Raw genomic sequence first — 13,640 nt, forward strand, 5'->3', positions numbered from 1 at the left:
GCAGGACAATAGATTTCCTGTCACAGGGCGCGGTGACCACCTCCCAGACAGGACTTAGTGTATTGGGCCACAGTGGGGGCCCTGCCAGCGCCTCTAGACTGCTTTGAAGGGCACATTTGGTCTCCTCCTTGCACACTCCAGTTGGAACCAGTTCAGGGAGCCATTGGCTCCCACTCTGGCGCAAATCTGGAAAAAGGACTTGGGAGTATCCTCCTCACTGTCCAGCCCCTCCTGTGGCAGGGGCCCATGAATCGTCCCAACCCTTTCTTTAGGGTACTTAAGGGCTTACCTGTGGGTGGTTCCCTAGATTCGTTGTGGGACAAGATTCAGATCCAAAACCATTTCATTTTCAACCGTATGGGCACTTTGAACTTCGTTGGACTTTACTTTGAGAACCAAGACTGCAACTGGGAAGACTCAAGCTGCTCCGGTCTTGTCGTCCTTCCAGCCTTCTGCATCGTCTGTGTGTGCCTGTGCTCCAAATAGGTTCTTCTCCAGGCCTGTGGACATCCAAGACACCCGAAGGAATCTCCCTTGCACTGAAGGAGTCACTCCTCTGCATCTGCAGGCACCACAACGAAGCTGATCGTCTGCTGTTCCTGAGCTCCCACAGACTCTGAAAGGTTCAGCAACACAGGTGGTGGTTCTGCAACTCCCTCGAGACCTGCACTGTCTTATCTGCAAGTTTGAAGCCAGTATCCCTTGTTTGAACCGCTGGACAGTACCCAAATGCATTGCGTTGACTTGCCATTGCATAGGCTTGTTGACTCTCTCCTCCAGAGATCTTCAGGCTCCAAGAAGCTCCAGCCTTAAGCATCGCTTGCTACCAAGATCTTCGTCCTCACCACATCTTCTTCACCATGGGCTTTCATCCTTGGTGAGCTGCTCGAGGTTCTCTTGTGACTCTGGTTCCTCCGGACTGTGGGTCCTCTTGAGGGTCTTCTTTGGCTCCAGTGGGCTCCCCTGCTTGCTCTGGGCTTGCTCTGACTTACCTGCTCTTAGTTAGTCCCAAGGACGTTGCTGGTCCCTATATTGCAGCTTTTTCATCCACTACATGTGTTGCCATTGCCAAGGCTTGTTGGTGCTTCTGGCAGAAACCGACCCCCTGGCTCTTGACTTCCGATGTGGGACAGCTCGTGAATGGCTGCTGGTCTTCCACAGCGTAGCCTGGTCCGCACAGCTGCAGCGCCAAGGTCACCGTCAACTTTCCTGCATCTCACGACATCGGTGGGCAGTCGACTTCCTTGCCTCCTGGTCATTTCTGAGTTGCATAGACTCTGTCCCCTCTGCTTGCAGGTACTTCTCTTCCTTAATCCACCTTTGGGTTCCACTGTACTCTTTCACCTTCTTCGACAGCGGCACCTTCACTGAAGTCGAACATTGTGGTCTACGGGGGTTTCAGACATCACTTCGCACCTATGATCCCAGCTTCCCTGGTGTAAGTATCCTGGTTCCCGGGGTATCCATTGGTGGGGGGACTCTCCAACCTTCCATCTTCCATGAGGTTTCTTCAGGGTCCTCTGGGAAGGGTCCTTCTTAAAAACTGCAAATGTGACTTATCCATTGACTCGTATTGAGCACGCCGTCAGGTTCCCACTCTGCACACTGCCTCTGTGGGGTTCCTGGGTACTTGCCTTGGGTGGCTCCTTGGGTCCCCAGCTCTTCTACATCTTGTGGGTACAGTCTCGACTTAGGTTGTGGTTCGCATTCCATTTTTTTAGTATATGGTTTCGTCCCCCCCAGTGACCACTGTGTATTTATTCTACTTACGTGTTCTATTATCAAAGTATTGTGTGCATTGTGATTATATCTCCGGGTAGGAGATATTGCAATGTATTAGTGAGAGTTTATAATAAATACATATTTTTATAACTATACTGCGTGGTTATTTTTCACTTAACCTACACTATATGATTAGTACTGGTAAAACAAGCTGCTTCACACTCCTTCTGAACTCTACCTGAAGTTCATCTTTGTTCCTGGTACAAAGAAATAAGCCCCAGCAAGAGTAGAGCTGAGAGGGAAGAAAGAGGATTTATCCTAGAAGGGAAAATAAAGTGAAACTGACCTAACCTTGGGTGAGCAAAAGGCATGGTAAAGAGGCCAGGACATTGTTGAGATCTGTGGAGAGCAAAACACCCCAAATTAAGGATTGAGGTGCTTATTTACAAGCCCATTGCGCCGCTGGTGTGTCCCTTTTTTGCACGCACTTGCGGTGCAGTGTGCCTGGCTTTTCATGGCCTTATAAAGATGCCCCCCTTTCATGCATTACTCTGCGTGAAAAGGGCAGTCCATGGGTGTTGCTGTGGGTGTTCCCACACAACACCCATGGAACCTGAAGCATTCCCAGATTTACAAGGTTGGGTAAACCTAGGAATGCATCACATTCCTACGCATCCCCAGGGAAGGCGTAAGACTGATCACTGGGGAAGCCCCAGTCAAACTAAGTGTATATTAATCTATATAAATTTATAATGAGTCCCTTCAAAATAATCTGCTAATATTCGTGATCTAGCCCTCCTACAGCACCTCAATGTTTCTTTGCTCCTAAATGTGGTTTATGGTCTAAAATTGCTTTCACGAGCCTGGAGATGTTATACTACGGCTAATTTTGCATCTAGATGTCATTTTACATCCAAATATGATTTTCGCACCTAATTGTTATATTTTTTCTTGCAAGTGTTTTCCTACACCTTTTGAAGCTGCACCAAGGTCAATGTTGCACCTAAAGGTGCTTTTCAACTTATATGTGAATTTATTCCAAAGTTTGATTTCACCATCTTGGTTACTTTGCAACAGTGGTTAAGGGGTAGCGTTTATGAAAAGGAGAGAGAATGATTCTGGGGCCAAAGCGATTATGGCCAAAACATGTGCATGAGAACATTCACAGACGGTAAGATAATGTCTAGTCTATCTGAGGGAGAGAGGTGTTGTTACAAACAACCATGCCTCTTGGCAACTCAACCACACATTATGGCTCCTTCTATGAGACAGCCAAACTGACCCCCATTGAGAAAATGATCATTACCCACATGGGTGCAATGTGTTTTGTATCATGGCTGTGTAGTCTTGTGTGTGCCCCCCTGAGGGCGAGAAGTGGAAGTATATGAAGATGTGGGACAGAACTCTGGAGAAGGTGACACCTCCGGATATCAGGGAAGTACTGTGGGGGGAGCATGATGAAACACAGCCTGGCACCTGAACATCCTGTTAGGATTTTAATACATGATTCTCTTCATGTAATACAATCTTTACAGGATGGTATTTGAAGGCATTGGTAGGTGAAGTAGTGTGAGGGAGTTTTTCCACTTAAATGTCAATTAAAAGTTTTTTTTAAATGTAGCTGTAAGATAGAGTTGTCAAGGACTAGTTAATTAATGACCTTGTCATCTTCACACAGATCTGTAAACTTCAGTGCTTTTGTTCCTGGCGTTGGACAGAGCAAAACTGTGGCTGCTTCTTCAACAGCCATTAGTGTACTTATGATGAGAAATACAATCTTCAGTCCATCATCAGTTTTATACCTTTGTTCACAAGAAACTTCTCCTTGAGCGGCATAACAAACCATCTTTCATAGGATATGTTAATAGAGCTTTTCTATATAGCATAACCGAGTGTCTTGGCATTACATTCATTCTTCACAAAACGTGGCTGTCGTGCCCTTGGAGGCCATGAGTGGTAGGCATGCATGTGCAAATTCTCGTGAACAAACCAGGAAGTATTGAGGTGTACTCCCACACACTCCTGGAAGAGATGACTCACCGCAGTCTTACCCTCCTTCAGTTTGTCTTCCTGCTCTCCTGTGCATAGTTCCTCTGTATGAATGTAGCATTTACATTTTCATTATATATTCAGGAGCGAGCTTCGATTTATAGTATGCTCACTGTAAGTTTTAGTCATAATGGAAAGCGACAAATTAGTTTGCTTAATTAACATTCTATTTGATTCAAGACTTAATGAATCTGCACTGGAACATGATGCATTTTCTGATAAATCTGAGAAAGACAACATTGAAGAATCTGAGAATGAAACGCATGAAAACAGCAGAAAGACAAGTGACAGCGACCAATCAGAGCTGCAGGATCTGTCACCCGATAGAGAGGGAACGACGTACATAGAACAAATCTATGAGGAATTTGGGGAGGTAAGAGAGTGAAAAAAGTTGTCATTTTGTCAGTGCATGGGTGGGATGCCGGATGTATTTTACCTCACAAATATTTGTCTTTCTGTGATAATGGTGTAAAGTGGTAAAAACTGTCATGCAGGCTCTTAGGGGGATATGTACCAGGAAGTGGAGGGGAGAGGCGTTAGCCTTCCTGGCTTAACACCTCTCTCCTCCACTTCTGAAACACAAGGCTTCACCATATTTACAAGAATGCGGTGCAGCCTTGCGTTTCTTCCTGCAATGGCATGTACCAGAATGCAAGGGTGTCTGCATGCAGGGGAGGATTGTTTACGTGTAGGAAGGTGTCCTTTCCTGCACATAAACAATCCTAGAAATGCCATGATGTCACTTTCATGCGTGCGGCTTCATGCAGCACACATTAAAGTGACAAAATGGCATTTTAAAAAAAGTTTGTTTATGTACAGGAAGGGACACCTTCCTGTACATAAACAAACAATGGCATTTTGCTTTTTCCATGTGTGCTGCACAAGGCAGCACACATCGAAAAAGAAACAAGCATTTACAATGCAATACGTCTCGCATTTTCAAAAATTTGACCTATTGGTATTGTAAATGACAATATCTGTTATTATTGCAGGTTTTTTTAAACATAAATAAAAGGCATTGTCATTTACAATGGCAATAGCTAAAAATCTCGCAACTGCGAGACCTATTGCATTGCAAATGCTTGTTTATTATGCTATTCTGTGCCTGTTACTACTGTGGTGGCAACATCAAGGTGTCTGAAACCTTATTTTTTTTAATTAGACATCAGGTTTGCAGGATAATTTATTAAGAAATACACGCTAAATGTAATTTTCTAGTGCTAGGAATTGCATGCATCATGTACTGATTTGTGGTACAATGAATGAGGGTGTCAGTTTGATGCAGTGGGCCGTCTGCCAGCCCACAGGGGCAGCAGAAGTCCCGTCTCCTCCCGAACTATGAAAGGATGTAGTTCCCTACTCTAATGGCAGTTATGAGGACTTTTTTCTTCCTGCACGGCAGGAACATTCTCATCATAAATGAAATGCTGACAGGGATGTGCATGTATGAAACACAAAACGTGCGTACGTGTGTAACAGGGAACTTCCTCAATGTTCTTCAGGGACTTTGGGCCACATGTACCAAGATACTGCTTGCAAAAAGTCAGACTGAACTTTTTGTGACCAGCATCTAATTTAGGAAACCAACCTATGTACTAATAGGTTGGTTCACAAAATAAGGATTCAGAGTAAATTGCAAAACAACTAATCACTAATGAATAAGCACTATGCAGGTCGCAAATTGTGATCACTGCAAATGACACATGCAGAGATCGTGTCTTATAAGGAATAGTACACTCCCATCCTGGAGTTTGTATCTCGAATATGAAAAGTTTTTTTGTTTTCTTAAAGTAGTCTGAGTTCCTTTAGGAAAACTGAGTGTCCAGTCCATGTGCACTCTTTGGCTTCCTTGTTCACTTACAATACCCAAGAATCAACATGGGTATTGCAGGGGCATATCTGCTGATGCAGATATGTCCTCACAGGGGATATAGTGCACCCTTCCATAGGGCAAAGGCCTACTAGAGGGGTGGCTTACCTACACCCCAGGCAGGGTGTGCGGGCATGGCACACAGGTATGTGTGCCATGTTGACTCTTCGGTTTTGTCTGTACCAAGGTACGAAGTGTGCAACGGCGGACTGCAGGACCTTGGTGAGGGGACACTCAGGGTCCCTCTTCAGTGTCAATGCCCAAGGTACCAGGGGTACGATCTACTAGGGACTTACAAGGAAACTGAAGTTGTGCCAATCATGGTACAGTTCTTAGGGAAAAAACACTGGTACTGGGAACCTGGTTAGCAGAGGCCCAATACACCTCAGTCAAAGTTGCACCAAAAACCAGGCAAAAAGTGTGTTGGGGGTTACTGCAACAGACACCCAGTTTCCTACAATTTTTAAAAAGACTCAATGAGCTTTAGTGGTAGACCCCTAAACCATTGTCTGCTTCCCCCGAAGCTGCCATTCTAATGGAACTTTTCCCTTTTGTGAATCAGTTAACACCCCAGTTTGGGAGTCAGTTATTTGTCTATAGTTTGAGACTAGAATTCAAGTTATAAAACATTCATACATATGAGACTGAATCACAATTTCCAAGAGGTGCCTTAAACACGCCCTTTCCAAATCATGATGCAGTATCTATTTCTAAACCCATTATATGAGTTGGTAAACCTTGGGTCAGTACATAGTAAAATCTTTTTAACCTTTGCAAACCTTCTGATTTTGCAAATCAGAGCGTTTGCACCGTTAAAAGGCTTTGTACTGCTGGTTCTTTGTTTTCTTTTTTCTGCTGGTGTCCTCTAAGACCCACATGGTGGTCCCAGACAGAAAATAAGAATGTCGGAATTAGGGAAGGCCTTCAGACATTCAGACACTAATAGCCATGTAGTTGATTTACCTCCGCTGCTCCTCATGGGAACACCCCATCCTGAACTGCCAGGAGCGGGCCCCTCCAGAAGGGACCACAAGCACCCTCGCAGGTTTCAGCATAATTAGGCCTTATCAGGGAGGTACAGGTTGGATACTATTGCATAGGGAGCAAGGGATCCATCTCTAGGTATACCCATATCCAAGTAGGGTGTTTCTTAATACACACAAAAAGTAATGGGAGAAAAGCTTTTAAAACGTTTAACCACTGAATATCGCTCTGGGTAGCATTCCAGCCTATTGCTTTTTGCCTGTCTGTGCCATGTGACCTAAGCTATACCTATTAATGATGTCCAACTAAGCTGAAACTAGTTTCAGGTTGCTTTTGGTCTCTTGTGGCTGGGGAATCACCTGGCAGTTTACAATGGACTGTTCCAATGAGGAGTAGTGCCAGGACTGATTTGCATAAAGCAGGTCTATGTCGAAAGTGGCACAATTTGTGAAAAAGGATGGGTTGGTTTGCTACCCTGAGTGATTGCCAGTGAGTATGTGTTTTGACTTTTTAAATGTTTTGACACTGGTAAATACATTACACACATTTCTTCAAGTTATTACTCTCAGCTCCAGTGACAGAGCTACAAGAGGCTGAACACAGATTTATTTATTGAACTTGTGTGCTGGAGCTTTACCAGATTTGTGTTTTATTCCATGGGAAGGACTCATATCCTCCCCAGCCCATGTATTTTCTAACACTAAACAATATCCAATACTGTGGTCAAAATTCGCACATCTGTGAAGTGGGAGATAGAAATCAATTAGGATTTAAATTGTAGCACCCTGTACAATAACCATCCCTGCCTTACCTTTTGAGTCCACGTGGTAATTTCAACACTAAGGCAATGGTACAGCTGCAGATGACCGGTTCCATATTATCCAGAAGTCCCTGGTGGTTCAGACGCCCTCTGCCTGACTTAAATCCAGGGACTTTAATCAAAACAGAAATCGCTATCTCTCTTGCATATACACAGATCGACTGACAGACAGAAGACAGATGTTAGGGAGCTTGGAGTAAGCTGAATTGGCAGTTAGATAAATAGAGACGGATCGACTGACTGGATGCAGGAAGTATAAACAGACAGACACACCGCTACGAAGAAACTGATGAAAATATAGAATGACAAATAGATAATTAAAAATAAAAGCACAAGGCAATGCAGTCGATAGCACAGACAGACGGCCACATAGTATATTTCTAAATCAGTCAAAATACAAACACTGCGGCTTCCAGGAGGTAAACTAAGCTGCGCCTGTCAGGTGAGATTCTCCCAATGCAAGATGCAGGAAGGGAAGATGACGTGACCTAATGTCCAGGAAGGTGCTGATTTCGGGACCTGGGGATCAAGGTTGGGATCCAGGTTCGAATCCTGGCGTTGCCTCGCCATCTTGTGATTCTGGGCGGATCACTTAAAACGATGGTGCCTAAAGTTTTTTATTTTATTTTTAAGCAGACCTCATGTAATGTAATCTGGGCCTCATGTAAAGCGTTTTAATTGATTTGGTCCAAGTTTGCGCGATTTAAAACTGCATAAATAAACACAGTAATAAAAGCATTATGCAGACTCATAGGTTTCAGGGATTGAAGAGAGCAAGTCCTGGCCTAGCGAAGGAGAACTCAAGGCCGGCAGGTTGGGGGAGACGGTATTGAGCACACAGGGGGGTAGATGGGACGATAAGTCTTATGAAGTTGGCTCAAGTGTCAGGGTTTGAAGTCGGCAATGCAGAGACTAGAGAAAAGGGAAGCTGGGGGCTCTCCAGCCTTGGACTGAGCACCCGCGGCCGCGATAACAAAAGCATTAACATACACAAGTGAAAGTGATCGAGATTACGCGTGCTACGGAGGAAAGACACATGGCGCTGCGCGCGTGCACGTTCACGTGCACTGAAACTTTAGGCCACGGCAGCACTTTGAAAAGCCTGTATACAAAATGTCTCGGCCAGATCAGCGCAAGCGCTGGATCAGGCGAGACCTAACAACGAGGAGAAATACTGCATTTCTCCTCGTTTCACCATCTTAAGACCAGTTTTCACCTGGTCTTAATTTTGCACTGCCTCCTATATAAGCCACCCTTGTACTTAGAGTGCAGCGTCAAAATGAATGGGTGTTGCGGTGGAACGCCCACCGCAACACCCACTGCCCACCCCTTTCATGCTAACCATAGCGTGAAAGGGGGCCTTATGTACAAGGCAGCGTTAAGCCACGTTAAGTGCCTTAACGCTGCCTTGTACATAAGGCGCAGCCCCAATCGCCACCACAACGTCAATATAGGTGACGTTGTGGTGGCGATAGGGGCTTGTACATATGCCCCTTAGTATGTTAGTCATCATTTCTTGCTTTCATTTTTGATCATTTTCTTACAGCATCACTGATCTCACTTCAGAGATTTAAACACTTGTCAAAAACAGGAATGAAACGACTTGCATTCTTGAAATGCCTAATTCATCGTGTGTCAATCGATGATGTCATCATAAATTAAGCATAGACAATATTAATACTATGGATCCTGAAAAGGCCAGTTCAGAGTGAGTGAGTGATCACGCTTATACATCATATCATCTCGAGATGTTAATGAACTCTGTTGGGACAGTCAGTTGAAACGCATCAGCCAACATTTCTGCCCCTTCAAGCACTCTCCCACCTACACTGTATCTAAGACATAATTCTATTGATAGATTCTTCTTAACATGAAACCAGTATCGCCTCTCGCCCCACTGTACTCACCAACACTCTAAAGGCCAATACTGACACACATACCCTAATGAAGATCAAATACTCTAAGTATAATTATTGCAATCTGTTGTACTGTACACACAAAATCTTACTAATTGCAAAGAACCATGTGGCTGTCAAGATGAAAGTGCCACAAAGCCACACGGCAAAACTCTGTACATCACATTACATGGACGATGTGGAAAAAGTATTGACCCCAAAGAATAAACCTTTATTAAAGGGGCCTTTTGCAATTTCGGTTTTGGGCCTAATTCTGCCAGGTTCAATTGGCCCTTAACATTAATATTTGGTTAAACAGCTCACTGGCAGTTATGATAGCGTTGTTTAGGGAAACCCATCAAGAAGCCACCTTGGTATCCTCAATGGCTTGTATAAATGGCAAGTTAGTCAAAAAGGGAGCATGCATAGGTTTTTTAGAACATAAAAAGCACCTCCTTGCGGAACACACCATTTTAGTAGTATTCAAAGCCGACGCCTCAGTCCTTGAGATTATGTTAGAGGTTGAGAAAGTTGGCAAGGTATCTGGCTTCAAGATTACTGATCCCCAAATCAGCACCTCTGATCATTAGAGAGGTAGATAAACCATACAATTCTTTTTTCCAATGTGTCTCTTATTCCATAAAATATTTAGGGTTAAACATTTCCATACAATCTTCTAATCTAAATGAAGATAACTATTCAAAACTAATTTATAACCTAATAAAGTGGTAGAATTATGAAATATCATGGACTGACCACATTGTCTTCATAAATCTGACTTTGGTACAGAGACTTCTCTATGTCTTTTTATATCCATTGTATTTCAGGTTCAAAACTATGGGAACCATTTAAACAATGGCAGACAAACCACGGGCCATCCACCCTTGTGGGGATCTCTCTGCTGTGAGAGGAGCCGCTGCTGTGGCAGATTCCCTCACAGATCTGCAGGTTTGCCAAGGAGAAGCCATGTTTAAAGCTTGGCAAACTTTTGTTTTTGTTTAGAGAAAAGAAACTCCTTGAGGGGGAACTCAACTTCTTTTAAAAAAAAATAAACAAAAAGGGCTTGACACACAAGGAGAAGCTTTCCAGCACATCAGGGCTATTCTGAGCCTAGCATTCACATCTAGGGTCAGATGTAACCTTGATGAATTCCTCGCTACAATTTGTATATTTCTCTAAACAAGCACTTGATAAAAGCTCTAAAGAGATACCGCGCTGAGTGTCCCCCCCTCCCCACCCCGCAAGCAGATCAAAGGCCCAAGTGAACAGCAGGTCCATTCCACAGAGATTAAGATGGTCTTGCTGGATGAAGGTGATAGATTGGAATTTCAATAGCTGAACTCCATCAACAGCATGTTAATTAAGTTAGGGAAAGTGCCTAGTTCTAACAGTGGGGAGATGGCACACTACTGTATTTTCTGCTGAGCCCATCTAGTTTTGGAGAGATAAAGCCAGAGCTGCATTGGACAAAACAAAACCAGTGAAATGTTGTGCTCTGAATTTGGTGAGAATGCCATTTTGGAATATTCCCAGGGGTGATACAGGCAGTGGCGTGATACATGGAGAGTCAGTAAGAGATGGAGGGATGACATGGCATCACTAGATTGGTAAGGAATCTCACTAATGAAAGAACTTTCCTTCTTCATTCAGAATTCCATATAAAGACTGGATGAGCAGAGAACAAGTCTGAAATGAAAGGAAGAAGGATCAGCAGTGCCCTTGGCATGAGGGTTGAGGGTTCACTCACTCCCGGATTGTACTACTGAACTCTTTGGACTCTTTTCACAGCTAGTGGTACCAGCTTTATGCTTCCCCCTATCCTAGTGGGGAGTGGGCTTGCTGTGGTGCCTAGAGAAGTGGTTGCTGTGGAGTTGGGGAGTGCAGGCATTCAGTATGGACTGTCATGGAAGACTAGTAAGGCGCTGCGGAGGAACTGAATGGCCCAGGTCAGGAGATCATTAGGGCTTGGTAGGATGGAAGGCATGGAATTCTGCTGTTATCACATGAAAGAATCCGTGCTTCCAGAAGATATGAAGGGCTACACAAAGACTCTGAAAAGGCATTTTGCCCAGAACCACCTGTGCCTGTAGCAGCTGGTGGGTAGTGGTGACCAGAAGAAAAGTGTCCAAACGCTTCAAACCCTACTTCAGCAGGGGCCATGAAATCTCAAATTGAAGTTGTCACTGATGCATGCCATTTGCAGATGCCGTGAATCTGAGGGCATCGGCTGACACTGTAACACTCTGGCAAAACCTATGCTGAAGTTAATGCCCTGTGAAGTGGGGCTGAAGGAATATCAATAGTTTGATAATGTGCTGATTTATTCTGCTCCCGTTCAGCATCAGTTCATAAACATAGCCCTTGTGACTCGCAAAAATAGGGTCAGTAAAAAGTGGGTCCCTGCCTAAGTGATGACCATGACCACATAACCCTGCCCCTGATGGTCAACCTGTGACATTAGGGCACCATTTGCCTGCCACCTTGCTCTCTTCATCCATGCATAAGAATAGCAGGCAGGTAGAAGAGAGGGAACAGCTTGCTCCCCCACTGAGCAAAGGAAGAAAAGTGTCAGGTGGGAAGAAGTGCTAGCAATACTGTCCAGACAAGATTTTTCTGACCATGTCCCAAGGGTGGAGTGGCTGCAGGGTCTTGTCTCAAGTGAAGAGTGGCATAGAGGAAGGCAGGTGCACCAAGATAAAGTTGGAAGCCAATAAGAAAGCTGTGTCTTTGGATGCAATTTTTTAGAGGTACATAAAGTAAAAGGAAACCACAGACACAACAGAGGGCAGTGGAACAGACTATGTGACCACAGTACAGAGGCCCCAGGTCACCTGAGGTAAAAGGCCCCTTTGGTAATATCTGAGCCCAGTAACTTCTGTTTTTTCTGGAACCTGAAGAGCAGAGTCTCTCACAAATTTGATTTGAAAGCTTACTGTAAACTTTTTACAGGACCATTGGATATCTCTCACAGAACCAAGCAGTCCCAGTAAATGAAGGATGAGTTGACTCATGTGGGGAATTCCAGCTCCAGTATGCAAAAGATAGCTATTTAGGTTGTGTTAGCATGTTATTTCTTGCAAAGGACAATCTTGCATAGATAATTTCAGCGTTTCCAGGATCATCAGTACACATATGGTCACCACACATGAAAAGTCCAAAGCCGCTACCTAGTTATCATGGTTCACATAATTCCTTGATGGTCACTTACAACAGGTAAGTCTCCCCTCATTCTTCTCTAATACTACTAGAATCCCTTGTGGGGTGCCTGAGAGGTAATCCCTCTTACTAATCCTGACCTATATGTAATTAAGTAGTCCTCTTAGTCTATATCATAGAGGCCTTGTTTCCACAAGTGTGCGCATGGCATCTAGATCCACCTAAAGATCTAAGAGTGTTCTTGCTCTTGGGTTTGACAACAAATTGTCAACTACTTGCTTCATGTCTGAACACCGATAAACCTACGCAAACTTTGCCACAATGTGTCAAAAACAGAAAAGGTAATACTAGACAGGGAACATCCCTAAGCCTTGCCATTTAATTGTCAATTCTTGAAACCCCCTATCCACCACTGACACATAAGCTGTGTGATCTTCGATTGTCATCTGACCTCCACACCCAAAATACATCACCTAATGCACATGACAGATCAATGTAGCGTTCTCCTGTTACTGATGCACTTATACCAGGATTAGCACTATCTAAACAGGCATCCCTGCTAAGTCCTTGAGTAAACTACAAAAGGTTGTGAACCAAGAAGTCGCCACCATCTTCAATTAAAATGCATGATCTCGTATTTCTTCATCAAGATATAATGCAGGTCAAGATACTGTGCTCTGGGATTGTGTAAGGATTTGCCGACAAAGAGAGATGAAATTGAGGAAAACGTTGCCTTCCACCAAGGTCCGTGCAATTTCCTCACTTTACTACCTAGATTCACATGAGGTCAGTTTTAGATTCTCTACCCAGCAGCGAGATGTCTCACCCAAGGAGGCTCACATGCCAACCTACAAGGAATTGGTCCTAGCTATGAAGGGCAGTGGGAAATAGCCAGGCACTAAACATTTCCCACCTGCCAGAAGACCCACCTCTTAAAAAGGAACTTCGTACTACTGAGAAATGTAACTACACACCCACCATTCCCTTCCCACAGGATGTCCTGTCCTACGGAGTAAGACTTCCCCCGGTGGGGAATGGATTGTGAGCAGTGATGCACAACTGCAGGGCTTTGGTGGTAGACAATTCGCCAGTCTGTGATGCACAAGGCACCAACTCCCACTGTTTAAACATCACCAGCCTCATA

At 44.2% G+C, this 13,640-nt stretch overlaps 1 protein-coding gene across 7 annotated transcripts in view; it reads left to right on the forward strand.

Annotated features, from left to right (window-relative positions):
• The window catches only part of OSBPL5 (oxysterol binding protein like 5), a 1,218,591-nt gene that overhangs the window by 1,001,342 nt on the left and 203,609 nt on the right, over window positions 1-13,640 (forward strand). For all 7 annotated transcript variants that reach the window (XM_085644727.1, XM_085644725.1, XM_085644728.1 and 4 more), the window contains one exon: window positions 3,952-4,144. In XM_085644727.1, the coding sequence (XP_085500853.1) occupies window positions 3,952-4,144 (193 nt within the window). The remainder of the gene's footprint in view (window positions 1-3,951; window positions 4,145-13,640) is intronic.

The sequence above is a fragment of the Triturus cristatus genome, chromosome 3_1 (assembly GCF_964204655.1).
Source record: "Triturus cristatus chromosome 3_1, aTriCri1.1, whole genome shotgun sequence".
NCBI lineage: Eukaryota > Metazoa > Chordata > Amphibia > Caudata > Salamandridae > Triturus > Triturus cristatus.